At 36.7% G+C, this 21,478-nt stretch overlaps 3 protein-coding genes across 5 annotated transcripts; 1 reads left to right on the forward strand and 2 right to left on the reverse strand.

Moving 5' to 3' along the window:
• Nucleotides 1-51: 51 nt before the first annotated feature.
• LOC110688136 (NAC domain-containing protein 90-like) lies at nt 52-5,153 on the reverse strand. Its single transcript, XM_021864829.1, has 4 exons — nt 3,913-5,153; nt 3,518-3,828; nt 525-834; nt 52-457 (listed from the first exon to the last, which is right to left on the reverse strand). The coding sequence occupies exons 1-4, from the start codon at nt 4,055-4,057 to the stop codon at nt 432-434; spliced, it is 792 nt and encodes a 263-aa protein (XP_021720521.1). The 5' UTR covers nt 4,058-5,153; the 3' UTR covers nt 52-431.
• Nucleotides 5,154-6,838: 1,685 nt separating this feature from the next.
• LOC110688562 lies at nt 6,839-8,220 on the reverse strand. The gene is made up of 2 exons (XM_021865331.1): nt 7,618-8,220; nt 6,839-6,901 (listed from the first exon to the last, which is right to left on the reverse strand). Exons 1-2 carry the CDS (start codon nt 8,218-8,220, stop codon nt 6,839-6,841), a joined length of 666 nt encoding a protein of 221 aa, XP_021721023.1.
• A 4,905-nt stretch (nt 8,221-13,125) lies between these two features.
• Nucleotides 13,126-21,095, forward strand: LOC110688138 (OTU domain-containing protein 5-like). Of its 3 annotated transcripts, none has more exons than XM_021864832.1 (9): nt 13,126-13,386; nt 13,673-14,451; nt 15,436-15,597; nt 16,059-16,136; nt 17,100-17,178; nt 17,271-17,416; nt 19,748-19,813; nt 19,907-20,081; nt 20,741-21,095. In XM_021864832.1, exons 2-9 carry the CDS (start codon nt 13,879-13,881, stop codon nt 20,944-20,946), a joined length of 1,485 nt encoding a protein of 494 aa, XP_021720524.1. In that variant the 5' UTR covers nt 13,126-13,386; nt 13,673-13,878; the 3' UTR covers nt 20,947-21,095. The 3 variants fall into 3 exon arrangements, with proteins under 3 accessions (XP_021720524.1, XP_021720526.1, XP_021720525.1); XM_021864834.1 differs by having other exon boundaries at nt 13,688-14,451; nt 20,741-20,946; XM_021864833.1 differs by having other exon boundaries at nt 13,126-13,381; nt 20,741-20,946.
• Nucleotides 21,096-21,478: the final 383 nt, after the last annotated feature.

Here is a 21,478-nt window from a genome sequence, read left to right on the forward strand (position 1 = left end):
GCTTATGCTCGACTTGGTTCATTTGAAATTACATTATTTTACTCGTTTTGAGATTGTGTAAATGTGCAATGCTCCAAATTGTTGATAGAAATTTGGGATAAATTTTTTTGCTCCAAATGACGAATTGTAACACATATCATTTATATTAATCATATACGGGTAGTGTTCTATATTAGTAAATATAAGTGGTCAAAGCTAAAATATATAGTGTAAAAAAAGTTAAAATGATGTTTGTTTTTTTAACAGAGGTAGTAGCAGCTAGATCGGATATGAAATGGTCACTAAACAAAGTACTAATTCATCATATATGATCATTTGCTGCAAAGAAGACTTGAATACTTGTAGTTGAATAGAAAATCACTTCTTTCTTTTGATGCTTCCACTGCCTTTCTCTGTCCAGTAGTCTTCTGTGAGATTTGATATTTGATATATCAAAAGAAACAACCCCCAAATTGTCCTGCAGATGCAAATGATTAGCATATCCTTGAATATATTGGCTAGTTAGAATCGTGATCAAAACTGACCTAGTTGTTTCCAATCACTCAAGAAACCATCTTCAGCGAGCTCAAACTCAGAGTTGTAGCTGCTTCCAGCTCCAACCTCTTGGACGTTCCCCTGATCATCACACCTTGAATTAAAGCTGTCAGTTGAGCTACTTTTCTCCATTAACAACGGTGTGGCATTAGCACTTTGTGAGCCTTTTCCACTCGCTTGAATAGCTTGGTAATTTTGAGTATTTAAGTCACTTGAGATTGTTCCTGGTGGCCGTCGGTCGAAAGCCCGAGCACACCCAGAGGTTATATAAACCCTGCACAAGCTAAGCCCATGCTTCAGCTGCACCAATTTTTGAAGCAATCTGGTTTAGCAAAAAAGAAAAGAAAAAAAAAAGGAACAACCAAACAATAGGACTAACACAATAAATCTATCCACCTATTATGTTTATTTGATCTAATCTAGTTTGAACTTATTTTTTTTACGGATTTTTCACCAAATACCACTGAGTTATTGCGTAATTCACCATATACCACAAGAAACTTTCTAATACACCAAATACCACTGAGTTTAACATAAATGTCACAACATGCCATTTCCGTTAACTCAGTTAGTCATTAACGTTAATTGTGGCACATGACAGCTTGTAATTGGTTCTAATTAATATTATTTATTTATTTAATTAACTTTAGAAAAATTATTTTAAAAAATAAAATAAAAATTAAACACCACCAATACAAGCCACCGCCACCCCTGCCGGCGACAATCCCGACCCCAGCCACTTCGCCAGCTGGCCGGCGACAACCCCGACCCCAGCCAACACCTTATCCGAAAACCACAACCACGAAACCACCACGAAACAACCATGAAATCGCCACAAAACTGCCGCCTAACTTGCTGAAAGTACCACCCCCCACGAAACCGCCGCGAAATGCAGGCACGACGACCACTGCTACCTCGATCTTCCACTGCCGGCGACCACTACGCATGCTACCTCTTCCATTGCTGTTTAAAATTTCCCGTTGAAGCACTCTCCACGCTCTCCACTCAGGTTGCTCCTTCTCTTAATTGTTTGTAATTGGAGTTTTTGAAATTAATACATGAATTCATCGAGAGAATTCAAGGGACAGGGGTGGGTTAAAAGTGGCGAGTAAGGAGGCGAGGCTGCTGCGATTGGTGGCTTCCAGTGAAGAAATGCAGTGAGGAGGAATTGGAATTGGTGAGTTGGTGATTGGAGGTGAGAGGAGTGAGTTTGAAGCTGGGCGGTGGTTAGGGGAGGGTTTTCGTGGGAGATGCGGGCACGGCGATTCAGGGGAAGGTGAGGAGCGCCGGCGGGGGGTTTTGGTTGGATTCCGGCCGGCAGGAGATGCAGATTGATTTTTGGGAAGATGGGTTGAGAGAATTGAAGTGCATTTAGAGGATGGTGGTTTGGGAGGAGGACGGGAAGGAGAGACGACAGGGGTAGGGGGAGCTCCGGAGGGCCAGTGAGGGAGGAGGCTGGGCAAGGCCGACGACAGGGAGGGGGAGCTAGGCTGGTGGGGGGAAGGGGTGTCGGGGTTGGTGGAGAGAGGAGGTGGTGGTTGTTTTTTTTTTTTTTTTAATTCTTTATTTAAGTAATTAATTAGATAATATTAATAAGAGTCAATAAGTGACAGCCACGTGGCATAATTAACCTTAATTACTAACGGAGTTAACGGCAGACTAACGGCAGTTACCAAAAATGACATTTTGTGTTAATGTACATTAACTGAGTGGTATTTGGTGTATTAGAAAGTTTCTTGTGGTATTTGGTGAATAACGCAATAACTCAGTGGTATTTGGTGAAAAATCCGTTTTTTTTATAAATATGATCTACAATAATTGTCTAATTTGATCAAATTTTGACCTCTTATTTATGCTAATCTATAAAGAAACAAAAATATATCAAGTGGGGTCTTATATTAATGTGCATTTTCTAAAAAGGTAATTTTCATAATTATATTTAATACAAAATTAAAAATAGTTAACGATGAAAAACCATATCCCATATAAAAACATAAGGAGATTTTCTTTTCTTTTTTTCTTGTGTGAATAAATAATGAGGTCATGAAATAGGATAATTTATTATAAATAGCCTTAGAATATGTATTTAAACTTGATGAGTATTTAAGGAAAAAATATATATAAAGTACTAGGGGTCTTTGCATTATTTTCTTTTTACCCACTTCCTTTCTTTCAACTCATTTCTACTCCTATTTTTTCTATTTGCATCACTTAATGATGTGCGAATTTTTAAAAGAGTTTTTCCTCTAATATTATGTTGTGCTAGTGCAACAATTAGATGATTAATAGCTTAGACCCCGTGCCATGCACGGTAAGTGTAATTTTTTTTAAAAAAAAAAAATTATTATGTCTAACAAATAAAAGTGATGCTTTAAAGTAATTTCTTTAATATTAATAATATGAATCAATTTTATTACGGAGTATTATTTTTTTAGCAAAATCTAATGTTACTCCGTCTATCAAATAAAAAAGGAGTTAGATTGATATTTTAGGGAAGAATTATAAGCACCAAATAAGGAATATTTTTGTCATAAAAATAACATAAAAGATTTGAAATGATATTATAATTGTATCAAATATTCACAAAAAAAAAAAATGGTTAAAAAGAAAAGGGGAAAAAACAGTACCAAGATGTGACACGTGTCACTCTCGATTTCTGATTTAGTATTACGTTATTATTATGATTTATTTTGATAAAAATACAATAGAACTATGAAAAAGATAGAAATAATAAAATATGGGGTTTTAGAGAAGAGAGAATAAAATATTTACCAATTACCATATATAGAAGAGCAGAAGTAATGCAACTATGAAAGTATCGTTAGTAAATAAAACAAATAAAACGGAGGAACTCGAGGAAGTATTAAAACAAAAGGTTAATAAGTTTCAATTTAGGAGGTGTTACTTAAGAAAAAGGCAGCTTGTCACTTAAAATAAATGAGTAAACAAGTAAAAAGAAGTAGTCGTATATATACTGCGGTACCTCTGGAATAGAAGTTGTGACAGATGATGCATTAATAGTTTGAAAGTCTTGTTGCTTAGTAGCCTTATATTCATTCATTTTCCACTTAGTTTTCCTGCCAATAGGAGCTTTGCCCTTGTAGAACACGAGGGTTTTCTTCACTCCTATAACTTTGTTCTGTGATGAGTAAACGTAGCTTGGTGAGCCAGTGGCCTTCCAATAACCAGAAGCAGTAGTCCGATTAGGCCTCCCTCCTCTCGCTTCTCTCTCCTGCTGCGGCGTGAAGAAGAACCATTGCTCGGTGTCCCTGTGACATAGCTCTCCTGCTAGCCCTGTCATTTTTTGCAAATAATATGAAACGGATGTAGTATACTCGAAATGACACTTTGATGAATGAAGATAGAGGGTGAACTAACCTGGGAGTTGAGAAGGCTCAAAGTTGTAGATATCAATGGAAGGGATGACGCGGTGCAGCTCCGGTCTTTGGCTATTGTGGAGGTAGAAGGCGATGAGCTCTTCTTCAGTTGGATAGAACCGAAAACCAGGTGGAAGTTGCTCCATTTGTACTAAATAAATCTTCTTGTTTTATTATCCTGTAATTTATTTGGTAAGTAGATAAAAAGATTGTAGAGGATTAAGTTTGCCAAGATGATTTATACTATGTAGATTTTGTCGCTTGAAATTTCTACGCGGTTATGTGAGAAGAAAATGCTGTTGTGAGTCTTGTCCTAACATCACAAATTACCTTTTTGAGGGGGTTTATCAAGTCTTTCTTTGAATTAGTCAGACTCCCAATGGGCTTCTATACTTCTATGCTAATGATATATCTCTCTCCCGTGCACTCCTTTTACAAAAAATAAAATATTTGTAAAAATGGGTTAGGGGGAAGTAGAATTGTAGAAATAATAAAATAATAGTAAGTACAAGAAAGTGTTGCAATTATTATGAAACAAGCATACTCTGTAAAAGAAATGTGTCGTGATTATTACATACGAAACGGAGGGAGCTTGTCATAAAAAGAGCATAAGCAAGGAACTAGGGAGGTTTGGGGGAACCTTGAGGAAGTTCCGGCGATCTTCTTTCCTTCTTCCAAGGTTTGTGTAATGAACTGACTTAGGGGAGGGTATTATGGGTAGTTTAGCATGTTAGTAGTTATCAATTATGGTATGGGCAATTTGAGAAATCTAGTATTATTAGGTTAGTAGTTTGTAACCTTAGTACTACGTATAAATAGAGAGAGGGTAGAAAGAAGAAGGTAGGCAAAAATTGGATTGAAACTTGTGGAGAGTTGTGACCTCAAGTCACTCATTTTAGAGGGTTGTGAGCTAAACTCACTATTGGAGATTAATAGCCTTAAGCTATTAAACCTATCCTTTGTAATCCTTCCACCATTATCAATCGTTAGTAAAGCTTTCATCTTTCTTATTTCTTCTTTATAAATCAATTTACCAAAATCGGATTATTTAGCTAATCAAAGAACCAATCTTTTCTCTATATTTTGCTGTTATTATTGTGAGTTATATCAGTTCATTACAGTTTGGGCAGATCTCCCCCTAAGACTCCCTTCATCAAATCGAACACGTATAAAATCGAATACCATATGGCAAAACTTCAAACTCTGAACACCTTATAATCGAACAGTCGAATACACATCAAAGTGGAGCATTTGAGGCACACATATAACAAGTAAAAATTCATTAGTTGAGGCCCGTCTTTAAAGCTGTAAAACTAAACTGATTTTTCATGAATTTGCTTGGATACAACCTATTACTAGCCAATTGATACAAGTACCATCATATTCACCAATTCCTCAGAGATTAAGTCGTGTTAAATGCAACCTGTGCTTAAATATTCTGATTTGTGAATGCAAAAGGTCTAATTTTTCATAACCATGACTTGCATTATCTTCAGCACATGGCACACCCTCTTACGACATTACGCTGATAGCTTAAAACATGAACAGATGAAAGTTATTATCATGCTGTTCTCTCTATTGTTAGAATGACAGTTGATAAAGCCACTTTCAAAGTATTCCTGTAATGGATCGCTAGCTATCACAAAAATGATTTCAGGCAGTAACCAAAATCTGATGATATTTACACAAGTACAACTGCCAGGGAGATAATGTGATTTCCAAATTATTGACCTTACTAAATACCAATCTTTGACAGCCTACTTTACACAGCAACAAAGTATTACTCAGGTATACTCACCTACTCGGGTATGGATCAAGAATTGGACATGGAAAAGTTAAGAAGTGCCTGGACTAAGGGTTACACCAACAAATATAGTAAGTAAATGTACTCCGTTTAATCCTTAATGTTTCTTCCCACTTCATCTAAATATAAACTCAGCATGAAATCAGTCCCCTGATTGATTACCAGCACATCTCATTTACATTTATAATTAAATACCTTCTTTCTGAAGGAAGATAGAATAATGACCAAGCAATTTCACCTAAAAGCTAACTAAAACATAGTTAGACCATCAATAATAAGTGAACTTGAACAGCACCACATGACGATCTCCAAATCAACATAAAAGGATGACCATGCTTCTGATGTAGGCATCCTCAAAAAACTGAATATAAATAGGATAGAGGACCAAAACAACACATTTTCCCAACTCAGTCAGGCAGAAGTCAAGAACATTACCATTCCGGCCTCTGCGTTCACACAAGTCATGTTAATCCATGTGTGGAAACAACACTTAAGGTTTCTCTGGGTAATCCTTGTCACAAAGAGCTCAACTGATATATTTGGCCTTCAGGTACACTCTGATACAAAATCAGTATGAACCTTCAACTAAATTTCACAAAAACATTAACCATACATTACAGTAAATGTGCGATCTCCAATCAGCAATCACTATCAAAGACACCAATAATTTACCTCAAACATCAATATACTCCCATTACCCAGGCTTATTTGAAAAGAAGAAACAGGAACAAGATGGGCAGTAGACACAAGTATTGAAAGAATGACAGTTGAGAAAGCCACTTTCTAAGTATTCCTGTAATGGATCACTAGTAATCACTATAATAGTCTATCAGGCGGTAACCAATCTGACGATATCTACACAACTACACCTTATCATCATATAATCATAGTGACTTCCAGGCAGATAATATGATTTCCAAATTATTGACCTTACTAAATAACAATCTTTGATAACCTACTTTACACTGCAACAAATTATGACTCTCCGCTCTATCAAAACATATTGTCTGAGCCCAATCTACCTCTCCCTTATCACATAGGCTTCAGACACTAAGGCCCCAGAAGAACACCATGTAAGACATCATTTGGCAACAAAGGCCATCACTATGGCCGAACAGAAGCACTAGGTGACAGTGTCTTCGCCTTCAGCCTTCAGTTCATGCAAGTTGCAAGAACGAGTGTAAATCTTCATACACAAAATGAAACTCAAAATAAGATATCTAAAGCTAGGCAATTAGTATCAAACGTGTGAACAAAAAAAATATTGTCCCACATTTATTCTGTGTACGAGGTCTGAAAAATTACTTCTCCATTGGAAGCAGGACATGCCTGCTATGACATCAACTAATATTGGTTAGCAATTAGTTTGAATCATATAAATCCAAAAAAAGCAGCATATCTGCCTATACTAATTAAGAAAGACTATTAAACAAAGACTATTGATGATCATATGCTACTTCACCCATTAGCCAAACTACTTGATGTACTGAAGTTATTTGCTGATGCCGAACCCTTGAGTGAAAAAACTATTGATGATCATATGCTACTTCACCCATTCGCGAATACTTTATACTTATACTAAGACATTGTAGCCTCAGTATAGTTCCGGTATTGATGATTCAGAATACACCATCACAAGTTATCATTAGTTCAAATATTGAGCATAACAGCCAAAATCTAATTTAAAAAGTGAAGTGAAAGAAGATTCACAAAAAATAACGTGAATCTTGACAACTTTGGCACAGATCGAATCAAATAATCAAGAATGAATTGCCTAGAACACAAAGAAAGTTGCACAATTTGGTAAAAACAAAAAAGAAAGAGGAACCTACTTACTACGAGTAGATAATACAACAAAAATCAGTCAATAAAACCTGTTTGCCGAAACACTGCGTTTCGAACCTGACGCAGATCCCTACCCTTCAACGTCCTCCCAGCACCTTCAAGCACAGAAGAAGAAAGCACCGGAGACTTTGAAAGTTGACGGGCCACAATCTCGTGAGGAGGCAACATCTCTCCATCATCATCATCATCATCAACAACTCCATCGTTAACATCCTCGAAACGTTTCTGATGCCGCGAATTCTTCGGCAGCGGTCTCATCGGCACATTCATCGGAGCAGACTGATGGTACTTTTCCGGCAAAGAGAAGATCTGCCGGTCCATGGAAGGCCTCGGAAGCGTCGGAATCATCCTCGAAGATGACGGTGGTGGAGGCGGAGAGATCAACGGCTTGTGGTTCAATACAGGTCGGATTTCGTCGCCGGATTCCGGCAATGCGGCAAGGATTCCGAAGGACTCTGGATTGTATGATTTGTGATGGCGGCGATGGTGATGAGGAGGTGGTGTTGAGGAGGTGGAAGGAGGGTTTTGGAAATTGGCGCCGGTGAAGAAGACATCGTCTTCGCTGAGCTCATCGCCGGCATCGGTTGATGAAGGAGGGATTATTTTCAAGGTGCTCAAGAATCGGTCAGAGGATGACCGCCGTCGGTGTCGGGAATCCATCACTGTGACAGAGAGGTTTTGCAGCCGGCTGAATCGATGGCAAACCGAATGCTTGGTATTGGTGGCAAATTTTTTTTTAATTTTTCAAAATTTATTGTAGTTGTAAATAATTGTTGGAATTATTTGAAGATTAAAGTGAGGGCATTGTTTTTCCTTTAGAGTTTTTATAACATACTCGTTCTTTTGTTTTAATTAAAAAGCTACACTTGGGTTTACACATCTATCATGATATAACTTTAATTATCAATATTTTAATATAAAATTATCTATATGCCAAATAAAATTTATCATATAACACGTTTTTTAAGCCTTTTGTTGTGAAAACCACCTAATAAATTTTTTCTTGTGAAAACACACTTAAAAACCAGATTTTATTTGCGAGAATACACCTTACCCCATTTTCAGGTCATTGACTTAATTTACCGGCGTCGACTCGTCATGTGAGACTCACGTGCTCCGATTAAAACCCCCCTTTCTTCCCTCCCATTGAATTTTCTCTTTCCTATTCTTCCAACCATACCTCTATTTCTCTCCATTGAAGAAGAAAACTCCATTGTTTAGCTCGAATTGCTGCAAAGAAACTCAATTAACCTAATTTCGAGGAATGAAATTTGTGTTAACTTTGTTGGGTTTTTGAACTGTCATAATTTAGGGCATTTATTTGGAAATTAGGGTTACTATTTTGGGACTGATTATGCCCACTAATGTGTTTGGGATGAATTTAGTAGTGATTTCAAGAGGCCAAAAGTGCTATTATGGTATTTGATTTTTTTTTCTTTCTGTATATGCTTGCTCTAGTGGGCTTCAATGGAGGAGGGGGTGAAGAGGTGGGGTGGGGTTTTGACAAGGGGTGAAACTAGGGTCGTTAGGCTAGCCTTCCCAAGTCAACCAAATTTGTAAACCGTACCAAACCTACTCCTAGTATAGGGGCTAGTCCAAGTCGATCCACGAGGAATGGGGGTCAATTACTATAGTCTATGCGTTAAGCTACCTCGAAAATAGTGTATGAATGTGTAGTCAAGTAAGCTAATCAACAAAGCAAATAATAGAGGAAGAATCAATAACAAAGATGCTAGGGATTAGGTTCCACATGTAATCATGATAGAAGTGCCAAATTGGGGGTAAATCGAAGCAATAAGCGTTGCAAGGACTAATGATAATTGCATTCAAAGTGTTTAAAAAGGCTATCTAGACTAGCTAGGTTTCCTCTATGAATGAAAAATCAGTAGAATCACGAATCAAACAAGATGAAAATTAACAATCTCAAATCACGTGGTCATGTCATCAAGATTATCAATACAATGAAGTTTAGAATTCTAGGTTGATCAATCCTATTATGCTAAATACATGCACAAATTCATCAATCAATTTAATTACAACAATTGATCAAAATCCCCAAATCAACATCAAACTACCAATCAAACATGCTCCCCTTTCACCCTAGCTAAGAAATCTACTCACTAATCATCATGAATTGAAGAAACAAAACAAAGCTAATCATCATCATTATCATAGTTGCAAATCAATTCAAAAATCTAATCAAGTTCAAACAAACAAAATCAAATTGAAATTTCATCAACAACAAGAATTAAAAGCAATGATTGAAAGCAAGAAGTAAAGAAATTTACCAAACTTGAAGATCAAAAAGGAAATCAAACTTAAAATAGATTGAATTGAAGATCAAATTATGGAGTTTACACTTTCTCTCTCTAGTTTCTCTTTCTACTTTCTCTCTCTACTAAATTTGGAAAATGTCAAAACAATGTACTAGAAAAACATCATCCCCCAAAAATAGAAAGAAATGAAGTATTTATAGTAAGTAGCAAATCTAAGCTCGGCCACCCAGCTGCGCGCGCGCATGAGGAGGCCTGCACTCGCGCGCGAGAAAGTACGTAATGCTCATGATGGCCTGGCCACGCGCGCACCAGCTCAAAGCAGCAAAAATTGTCGTGACACGGCGCCATTACCGTGGCGCGATGTGGCTTGCAGCAGCTGACTTGCTCCCTTGGCTAAGGCTTGGTCTTCGCGCTCACGAGCATCCTCCTCATCGGCGCTCTCACATGATGCTCACGAGGGGGGCAGCTTTCAAAACTCAGATTTTACTTGTTCATGACCGGAGTATGCAACGAGAGCGTGGACGAGAGCGCAGGTCCTTGAGTAGGAATTTGCTCCTTAATTTGATCCTTAGGCATCCGAATGGTATAAGATCTCGTCTCGAGCATCCAAAAGACTTGGAAAATCTTCTAAGATAAATCTCGAGCTCCGAACAAGACCTACAATAAAAGAAAGCAAAGCGAGTAGAGTAGAAAAGACGAAAATGCCCTTAAATCATAAGAAAGCACAAAATAAGGGAAACAAAGAAACTAAAGCATAAATGAACGAAACTAAGGCATTATTTAAATAGAAAAGCTATTAAATAAGAATTTAAATAATGCCATCATATGAGTGTCATAAATGACACTCATTAGGTTTTTGGGTGGATGGGGGTGAATTAACGGCTTAAGGTGTTATCTCGCAAAAAAAAAAATATTATTAATAATAATAATAATAATATAAGGTGGTTTTTCAAAAAAAAATTAAGATAAGGATGACATATGAATAATGTAAAATTTCAAGTGTAACTTAGAAAAACAAAGGGAGAAACTAGTTATTTTCCCAAACGATGCCCAAATCATGAATACTTTATTTTTTTTTTTATGCAAAATCATCATTACTTTATAAGTTTGTTCAAAATTAATTAAGAAGGGTTAAGGTTGAAAAATAGATAACTACTTAGTACAATTTAATGTGCCAACTAAAAAAATGGAGGAATATAAAAATGTCAAAAGTTCGATACTAGAACATCAAAAACTGATATAAAAATGTAAAAATCTGATATTAAAATGACAAAATCTGATATGAAAAAAATATTAACATTTGATATGAAAAAGTCAAAATATAATATAAAAATATCGAAATATGATGTTAAGTAGTCAAAATCTAATGTAAATTTGATATCTCAAAAACAGACAAAGTCATACAACCTACAATAAATTAGTGGGAAGCCGAGATACAATATGGCCCCCCACTCTTCTAGCTATAGCAAATCCTATATATCCTAGTGAAATTATGAGCAGCAACTCGTGCCCCAACATCCAGAGTCGTCGAGAACTTCTGAACCCGCTTCAGCAACACAGTAGCGTCCTTGTCTAATTCCCCAAGTGAAGAAAAGGAGAAGGGAAGGAATCCATATCCAATTGCTCGACAACTAGCTAGATTCATATTTAACCCGCTTTTAATGAGCCGCATCAGTCACAACCCGTCCAGGAACAAAATCAGATAGCCCAGATTGTGTCAAAGGAGAAGACCCCGTCAAATCAACATAGACATCACGACCACGATCCCAGGAATAAAGTAACACATCTGTAGGTCTAAGGGCCCCGTCGTTCCCTCCAGACAACCCAATGTCAACCTCCTTTCTCGCTGAAATCCCAGACCTTTAGTAAACATCAACAAAGGTATCTTGAACAATATTATGCAGATGATAATACCCACAATTCCAGCACAATTATTATTATTATTATTATTATTATTATTATTATTATTATTATTATTATTATTATTATTATTATTTACCATTTTACTACTACGTACTTGATAAAGTTATAAACAAATTTTGTTACAATGCGTTTTCTGTGTGGTTGGTCACATCATGTAGCTTCTTGTAAAAATTACGAAGTAGCCAATATAAAATTGACAGAATAACTGCTGATATATTGACAAGTAACTCCTTATTATACTTTTTGAGTAATCCTTAATAACTAAGTATCCCTACAACACACACGAATTACCCCTATATTACTTCCTACGTTTCTGTTTAGTTGACGCATTCGATTTAGGCACACATATTAAGGAGAGGAGAGAGAGTGAGAAAGAATGATAAAGCAAGTGGGGTAGCTAGTAAATACAAGGTATAAAACTTACCCAAAAAGGAAACGTGTCAACTAAAAAAAAACTTCCTAAAAAGGAATACGTGTCCACTAAAAAAACGGAGATAAGTATTTAACTAAGTAACCATTTTGTATTTATTTTTCACAATTTTTTCTTTAAAAAACCAAAATTTTCTATTTTATTAATATTAAGGAAATAAACATTCAATTTCCCTTAAAAAAAAAAAATCCAACCTTTCACTATTCTTCTCTTAAAAATCCAACCTTTTGATTATTCCATAAAAATCCAACCTTTACCCCCTATCTCCATCTAAAGATCTATTACGTGTAGGTGATCGATTTTTGTAAGTTATATGCCACGTGTCAGCTTTTAATTAGTCTATTATTTTTTTACTTATTAAAAAAAACAAATATGATTAAAAGAAAAAAAAAGCCCAACCTTAAAATTGAAGCAAACCCCCTGCCACTCCACCGTCACAGCCAACCAAAACCACACCAAAATTGCAGCCCAATAATTCCGGCGACAAATATCCCCACCCACTAATACCTAACATTTGAGGACTGATGTTCGATGGATGACGAGGAAGGGGGTTGCTCTAGCAAGGGAGGAGGGTTGCTCCGGCTAGAAAGGGGGCAGCTGCTGACTGCTATTTTGGTGGGTTTTTTTTTCTTTCTTTTTTTCAAAAAATAAAACCAATTATAAGAAAACACGTGACAAGTAACCTTGTCCAACAGGTTACCAACTTAATAATCTGGTTAATGGACTTTTTGAGCAAATAGAGGGCAAAGGTGGAATTGTTTCCAGATTGTGAGAAGGTAGATTTATTTTAAGTAGAAAGGGTAAATGTGTGATTATTTGTTTTATTTTTTTTATTAAAAAAAAAAAAAAAAAGAAAAGAAAAGTAGGTCCACAACCACGTGTGGAAGCACCAGGAAGAGAGGCGTCGCCAGTAGAAGCTGTTCCAAAAAAGTCCAACGTCACGTGGCTGTTCCACCTCTCTTCCGCACGATTAAAAACCTCTGGTTCTGGTTTACCAATTATTAGTTATTACTATCCATTTTTGCATCTCTGAATTCTCAACTACTCCAAGGCTATGAACCAAACAAATTCTTCTACTCTCCTTTTCCTCTAATCCAGTTTTCTCTACTACAGTTACATCACAAAAACCCTACTTTGTCTCTCCTCTTTCTTACATCTCCACTTCTCCTGTAGCTGTGCACATCTTTCCGAGGTCAGGTCAGTTAACTTTCTCTCTCTTCTCTTTGTTGATTTCTTGTTTTGTACTGTATTGATTTTCAATTTTTAATTCTATAATTAAGAAAGTCAAATTAGGGTTTGGGAAACGGGGCAAGAATCGATCTTTGAGTATAAAGATTCTTATGGAACATGATTATTTGGTTGCAGATTAGGGTTACTATTACTATGATTATTAATATTGTTATTCGTAATATGATTTGAATTGCTGGGAAAATTGATTGATTGATTGAAGTTGAGAAAAGTAGTTGGTGTTTGTTGTTTGAAGGGTGTTTGATAATAGGAGGGGATTAAATAAAATTGGAGGCCTGGGTCTCATGAGAATTCTCAGGGGAATGCAGAAATCGATTTGCTCTGATAAACACAACAAGGCTAAGGAACCAGGCTGGACCACATCATTCTGTCCTAAAGTTAGGACTCGTGACAAACTCGCAGTCAATCTTTGATTATTAATTTTACAATTCCAAGCCAGTCATGACCAGGATTTTGGTTCAGCGTGGGAGTTCTTCCAACCAGACCCGCTCTTCATCTCAGACTGCTCCTAATCACGTCGTTGCTGTTCCCGATGAACAAGTTATTGTCAATGATTTGCCCGAAACTGGTATTGCTGATGAAAGCTTTGATCAGACTAGGAGTGTTGGGGATGATGCTGCCGATAATTTGATTACTGGCAACGATGAAAATCAAGTGGATTTGATGAGAGGCTCCAGTGGCCTAGATGTCGCCGACCCTGATGCTTATGAGAATGATGATTTCCCTGCCGATACTTTTCAAACTGGAACTCAAACTCAGAGCTCACAACCCCCTCCTCCTCCTATCCCGCCTCCAAAACCTTCTGGTTCAAGCCCTGTGTTCAGGAGATTTGTGTCAGGCACTTCAGATTCTCCTCGGATTGGACCGTCTAGAAGACCTTCTGCATGGCCTGTTCCAACTAGGACTACCCCATCTGCATCAAGACCATCCTCGCCAAGATCACATTGTGAAAGTGAGGGTTACAATAGTGCTGATGAGCAAACTCCTACGTTTGGATCCTCTTTTTACGACCTTGTAAGTTCATTTGTATCCTTTTCTTCATTGTCTAAGCAACATGCTTGTACACTTCAAAAATTATCCTTTGTTTTTATTTAAATGGAAACATGATTACATTTGGTATAAACTTGTCATAATACACAAAGTTGTCTTTCATGACTTATCAATTTGGATCATAATATGAAACATTTGAATACCACGTCTTGGTCTAGGGGAATATGACATGCTAAGTCGTGCAATTGTTTAACAATTGTTTGTATTAGAATTTTAAATGAAAAGGCAGCTTCAAAGTTTTAAATATTCGCCTTGTGCTTTAACAAAAAAAACCAAAAAAAAAAAAAAAAAAAAAACCTTGCCTTGTGACTATATATATAGACTTAGGATCATGGAGAGGGAAAACCTATGTGAGAATCATGAGAAGGATTTTGGAACATTTGATTAGGATCCAATGGCCATTCTAGAATAATTACTACGAAGTAGAATTATTTAATTTATAAACTTGTTACAAGAGAATGGCATATGTCATTCTAGAATTCGCATTTAATATAAGTTTATAATTGAAATTGTATTTCTTGAAAACAAGAACCTCAAATTATTCATTTGATACCTGCCTGATATTGGCTGTAGTGACAAGTGAGGATAGTGTTATCCCATAATTTTTTTAAGAGCTCATATACTGCTTGAATCTGATGTTTGTACTTTTGGTGGTTTCCTTGTAGAACAACACAGTTACTGTTAGACAGTTTCTTGTATGTTTTGATAGTGTTCATGGTGTGCAGATGGTACCTGTACGATGTTATCAGTGCCAATGACAGTGTTCTATAATGGCTTAACAGAGAGCTCTTGTATTGGTTCATTTTGGGATTATATTAGAGTTTCTTATATAAGCTTATTTATTATCCTTGGATTGCTTATGATGTTCAATTTGTCACATTCAAGTTGCTATTGAAGACTTGGGAACTATTTTTGGGTCTCATATTTCTTATCTTATCTCTATTACAGGAGAGAGAGCGACAGTTTGAGATTGATATTAGACGTGCTAAAGGTTTGGAAGTTAAAAGAATGCTGGAGGATGGTAATTGTTTATTTAGAGCTGTTGCAGATCAGGTTTATGGGGATTCGGAGGCATATGATTTGACCAGGCAGATGTGTATAGATTATATGGTAGGAGGCTTTACGCATTTTATGTATTTTGGTAAAAATGTTTCCTTGCTTGCTGGAGAATAGCTGCATTAGAATTGCTGATGTGTTTAGATCATGAAGTCTTGTGAATATTGAAGCAGTTGCTTCAGTCAACTCTATTTTTTATATTGTTTTTTCATTTTTCATAAGTCAACAAGGTGGATGGTGAAATAGAAGGCTGAACTGGAAATTTGCTTTGAGGGGGGCAAGTTGATTATATATATTTATTATTTATTTCTTGTAATTTTTTTGGATATATACAACTATTTTTCTATCGCTTGTCTTATTTTTGATGTTATGGGGGGGACGGCAGCTTGTGCCAATCACCTCTATCTCTGCTTTTGCTGCTGTGTTGCCCATGCAGCTCTCACAGTTGCATTTCAGTGGTACTGGATATTCTGTTTTCTTCTCATTCACCGCATCCCTTTATCTCCTGTATGCAGGAGCGCGAGGAAGATCATTTTTCACAGTTTATTATAGAAGGCTTTACATCCTATTGTAAGAGGAAGCGAAAAGACAAGGTGTGCACCATAACTCTACATTTCCAGTGCTTTCTCTTCTATACATGTGCTCCTCCACAATTCATTTTTGGCTCTTGTATTCCCTTACCCCCCCCCCCTCTCACTTTCCAAACATGCCAATTTTATTATAGAAAATATTATAATCAAGTCTGCCAATGGACCACCACCTCTTCTGGTCTCGTCACACTGTCATATCTCATATATCTTCTCCTGGCCTATGGCTGTTACTCTGTTATTTAGCTAACTAAAGCTGTACAATTGAAACATTTGGGCTGATTTGGTCTGATTTGGCCATTAAATCTGAAGAATGTTGAAGAGATCTGAATAAATTGAGATCCTTCTTTTTTGTTGGTGGTTGCTGAGGTGGTGACATGGTCTATTTTTGTTCTTTTTGTTTCTTTCTGGTTGATGTTGTTGCATGGTGGGGAAGGGCAGCAGTGGTGGAGGAAGTAAAAGATATAGAGATGGGGACGGGAAGCAGTTGTAGGGTCAGGTTGCAGTGACAATATGATGTTACTCTGATTTCTGGGGCGAGGATGGAAGAAATCCACCTCCCACATACCTTGGGGGTTTTGAGGGTGGGCTTCATATTTATGGGTATGATATTCCAACCCGTATGTGATTTTATTTTTTTGTAAAAAAACAAAAAAAAGCACACCAAATGGCTCCTGGTAGTTGCTTAATGTATTCAAAAATCCAAATCCGTATGGGATTAAAAAAAAAAAAACCCAAAACCCCCTTTTCCTCTTTTGCAGTGTGCCTGAATTGTGTTTGATATGAATGACTCCTGGTAGTTACCTAATGGAAGACAGTCTTGCCATGTATAATAATCATAGGAAGAACGAAGTTCTCATGTGTGCAGAACTAGTCTTATGGAATTTGACCCCCCTTTTTTTAGCGTGGATATCCTATTTGTCTGCCATAGATGATGTTTTCTTTTCTCTATTATCTTCTTGGTGGCAGGTTTATGGAAACAATGCGGAAATTCAAGCCTTATCTGAGATGTATAATCGACCCATACATATATATTCTTATAGCACAGGTCAGTTCCATTACTGATCACGTGTTTAATTCTGTGACCTTGGATTGCCTCATGGTTTTCATCATGTCAATGTCTCTACCTATCTTATGCAGAGCCTATTAACATATTTCATGGAAATTATGACACTGATGTGCCTCCTATTCGGCTAAGTTATCATAATGGCAATCACTATAATTCACTTGTGGATCCCTGCCGATTGAGTGTTGGTGCAGGGCTCGGATTTAGCTGTCTCCGGGGGGTAAGCGCTCATTTGAATGCGTGTTTAATCTTTTCATCTGTTAATCTTGATTGATAAGGGACTTCTAGCTGATGATTGATTAAATTTAAGTACAATAATCTCTATTTGGTTGGAAGCTGTCTATTTTCTTTCTAGCTATGATGCTCAAATTCAGCCATTCAGGCATACTTTGGTATGGATTCAAGTGTTGGCCATGGAATATTAAGAAGTGTTTGAAATTAGATATGGACTTAGGGAAACATTAGTTCCAACATAAATAGTAATTAAATGTACTCGTTTTGTTTCTTTATGTTTCTTCCCACTTAATCTAGATACAAATTCCAAGGAAATGAGGAGATAGAGTGAAAAGGTGAGTTTTTGTTTTTTAAAAAAACCGTAGCAATGAGAATGTTGCTTTGAGATAGTTTGAAATTGGGCTGGTCCAACAAGTGGAACGAGAGAGGGTAGAAAGGGTGAAATTATTTACCATATAAGGAATAAAAAATAGTGGGAAGGAGCTTTAAGGAATGTCCTGAACCATGGTGCAAAAGTATGGCCACATTGTTTCAGCTGGGCTGTATCATGAAAGATTTCCCATTGTCTGAAACAAAATCGTCTTGTTTAGTACAGTGTTTGTAAATACCCGTGTTCTCATCTGAATCAAATGTTAAACCCCGAATTACCCCACAATGAACATTATGTCCCATGTTTCACTCAAAAGTTACTTGTTATTCATAGATATAGTGAAAGATTCCCCATGTCTCCCCAATAATAGTTTTAAGATTCAAATAGTCTACCTATTCTGATAGCTTAAAACTATTATAGAATCCTAAAAAAACTTTGAAATCAAATTCGCATGACAGCCACGACACAACTCGTGATCAATGCATCTTTCTTTTACCATGACATCATGACCGTTCCTGTGATCACAACTAATACCGTATTTTAAAACCGTAGCTCATCCTGAACGTGGGAAGAACTTTGAGGAATGGATTCAGCATAGTATTATTATATCTGAAATTTCTAATCTACTTTTTCAGACTTCATTTTTTTTTGAGAGATGGGAATAGTTTGCTAGAATAAAAATTTCTGATTAAAAAAATTCAAAAGAAGTTAGAAGTAAAAGTTGTATGGGTAAAGTAAAAGATTAGAAAAAGTTATAAACAATTTCCAGCTTCCCACTTCACTGTAGACCTATCATGAGGGAGAGAGAGAATTGGTCAGTAGTCATGCGGGTTCTACTTTCGTACTACCTTACTGGAATGACATTGCGGTAGAGGGAAGAACCTATTGTATATTGTGGAAGAGTAATTGAGCTATGTTTTTTTTTTTTTTTTTTTTTAAACCTATTTCTGTTTCGAGAAGAGAAGCGTCCATTTTGTTTTAATTCAAGTCGGACCTATGTCCCATGCATGTACCCTGGTCAGTTCATGTCAATATGGTACTTCAGGAGCTGCAAGTCTGAGCATCAAAGCTTGCTAGTGTAGTACTCCCTTAGCTCCTAACACTTTGTTTGGATAGTGAGAAATGGAGGGAAAGGAAGAAAAGAGAAAAGAAGGGATGCATCATCCTTTGTTTGGATATGTAATGCAATGAGGGAAGGGGAGGGAAATGGAAGGATCCATTTTCCTTCCCCTTTTAATAAACTAAATCCCTCCATTGTTGGAGAGATTTGGAAGGAAATTGGAATGTCACCTTCTCCCTCCCCTCCCTTTCCCTTTCATCTTTTTCCTTCCCTTCTCTTTCAATTCACTATTGTTATTCAAACAATAGTGTAAAGATTGCTCCAAACCACATTTTCATTTTTTTAAGAAGCAATACAAATTTTGTGCACAAATTGATGAGGAGAGAGATTGAGAGAACAAATAGGATTGCAAGTGGGATATTTTACCAAGTAAGGTATGCCTGTAAGCCCGTATAGGGTAATGTTTTAGGGTCATAATTTTTTGGTATATGGGATAATCTTGTAGGGTCGGAGCAAGTAATTTTTGACTGGCACACGTTTATTTTATTTGGCCTATAAAGCTGCCATGGCCACAATCTGTTCACAGCCTATTTAGTCGTAATTAAGTTGAGTCATAATGGGATTGTATAAAACACATGTATTTGAGGATAAATCTTCATTACCAAAGACATTGTCATTGGACTTCCTTACAAGATTGTGTATTATTACTATTATGTATAATATCATTATTACCTTTACTTATAATGCTGAATGTGTTTAAGCTAGAAAGTTTTTGTAGAATGGATTTCTCCCCCACTTCATAGTTGTTGATGTTGAAATGCAAGTTTGCAAAAGCTAAATAATTATGATTATGATCTTGTGGATGTAATATATCTTCTCTCTTTCAGAGAAATGTGGACAAGGATCAGGTAAAAGCTGCCATAAAAGCTCAGCAAGACCAACAGTTGGACAATGTTTGTATCCTGCTATCATTTTCATAAACAATTTGCTCTTTCTGGTAAACTGAATAAAAATCTGATATACGGAGTATTCATCTTACTGTACAGGCATTGTTGGCTGAAGGACGATTTTACTCCGATCTTGAGCTCACAGAAAAGGAAATTGAGCGTATGGTAATGGAAGCTTCTCGAGCCGAATATCTAGCTGGTAACAAATCAAAGCAACATGTCGGTCACAGAGAATCCTCAACATCTAGTGCTGAACCATCATCCTCCGGAGCCAGTAAGCCATTGTCCCTGTCTTGGCCTTCTGGTTATCATATATATTGCATTTTGCAACTATCGTCTTGGTTTATGCAATTTGAAACAGGGTACTGTCACCACAGTTAGAGTTGCTGCCTTCTTTGAGATTGTTCTGTTAGCATTTTGCTGTAACAAGTTTCAAACATTTTTAGCCCTTTATGTATCAAAAGCCTCCATCAATTACCAGTAGTAGGCATTACAAAAACATAGTTAGCTGAGGTTCTCCATTTGTCCTAAGTCATTAATACACAACCATGGGAGGGATTGATAGAATTGGTTTTCAACAGCAAAAACTCTGTTTGATAACTTCCATAGCCAAACTTTTTGCTATCTTGTTGGCGAATCTTTCCCTTTATACACACAGGCTTGGTGCTTGGTACATGGTAGTGACCCTAGCAGCTCCCTGCATTTTAGTGTGAATTTTGTTAATTTGGTTTTATGAGATGATGAACATTGAATTGTGTTAAAATTTTTGTAATCTCAGCAATCTCAGCATGCTGTGCATGTCTCATAGGCATTTATGATTCATCTCTTCCTGGCATCTTATGATATGCTCACGAGGATTGTTGTAATCTTAAAATGTAGTGCATCTCTTATATTGGTGATTGTTGGCTAATCGTATCTAAACCATGGAAACAGGGCCACCTGATGGTGAGAATGAAAAAGAAAGTGGTTCGCCTGATACAATGCTGAGCAGCAGCATGCAGGTTGTTCTGTCAATGGGATTTGGCTACCTGCAGGTCATTGAAGCCTACAATATATTTGGAGATGATGTTGATTCTATGGTCTGTTATTTGTTAGAGACCAGCAGTAGCAGCAGGCGCAAAGGGAAGGCTACTGAATGAGTTAGTGCCTATATCATTTGTGTATGTGAATTAATTTGTGTTTGACTTGGTTGTCTTAATCCATCCTTTTTCCTAAGTTGATGTGCAATTATTGTATTCATTTCCAAAGTTAGATTAATTAAATACTACTGTGGTTCATATTGTCTTGATTCTCTATGTTTGCACTCTTTGACAAAGTCATAAAACATTGGTTGGTAAGAGAAACACCATTTCAAGCTACATCAAGTGATGCTTAGTGTTGAAGAAGATAATTCAAAGTTGAAAGCAGATAAGTAGATGAGTGTTCAGTAGGTTGGAGCAACTGATGACTGGTTTGCAGTCTTGGTCATAGGCTGTATTGGTACTTTGTACTGGGGTACCCGCATTACTAAACCATTATCTAGGTAGTTAAATTTAAGGTCCCAAAAATTTCAAATATATCAATTCTAGTTCTAGGAATTAAATTTGGACAGTTTTGGTTCGAATGACTATGGAAAAATATGGCATTTGTAAGTTTTAGATTATGTTATTTTTAAGCTATTATTATACTCCT

Source organism: Chenopodium quinoa, unplaced genomic scaffold (genome assembly GCF_001683475.1).
Source record: "Chenopodium quinoa cultivar QQ74 unplaced genomic scaffold, ASM168347v1, whole genome shotgun sequence".
Classification (NCBI taxonomy): domain Eukaryota; kingdom Viridiplantae; phylum Streptophyta; class Magnoliopsida; order Caryophyllales; family Amaranthaceae; genus Chenopodium; species Chenopodium quinoa.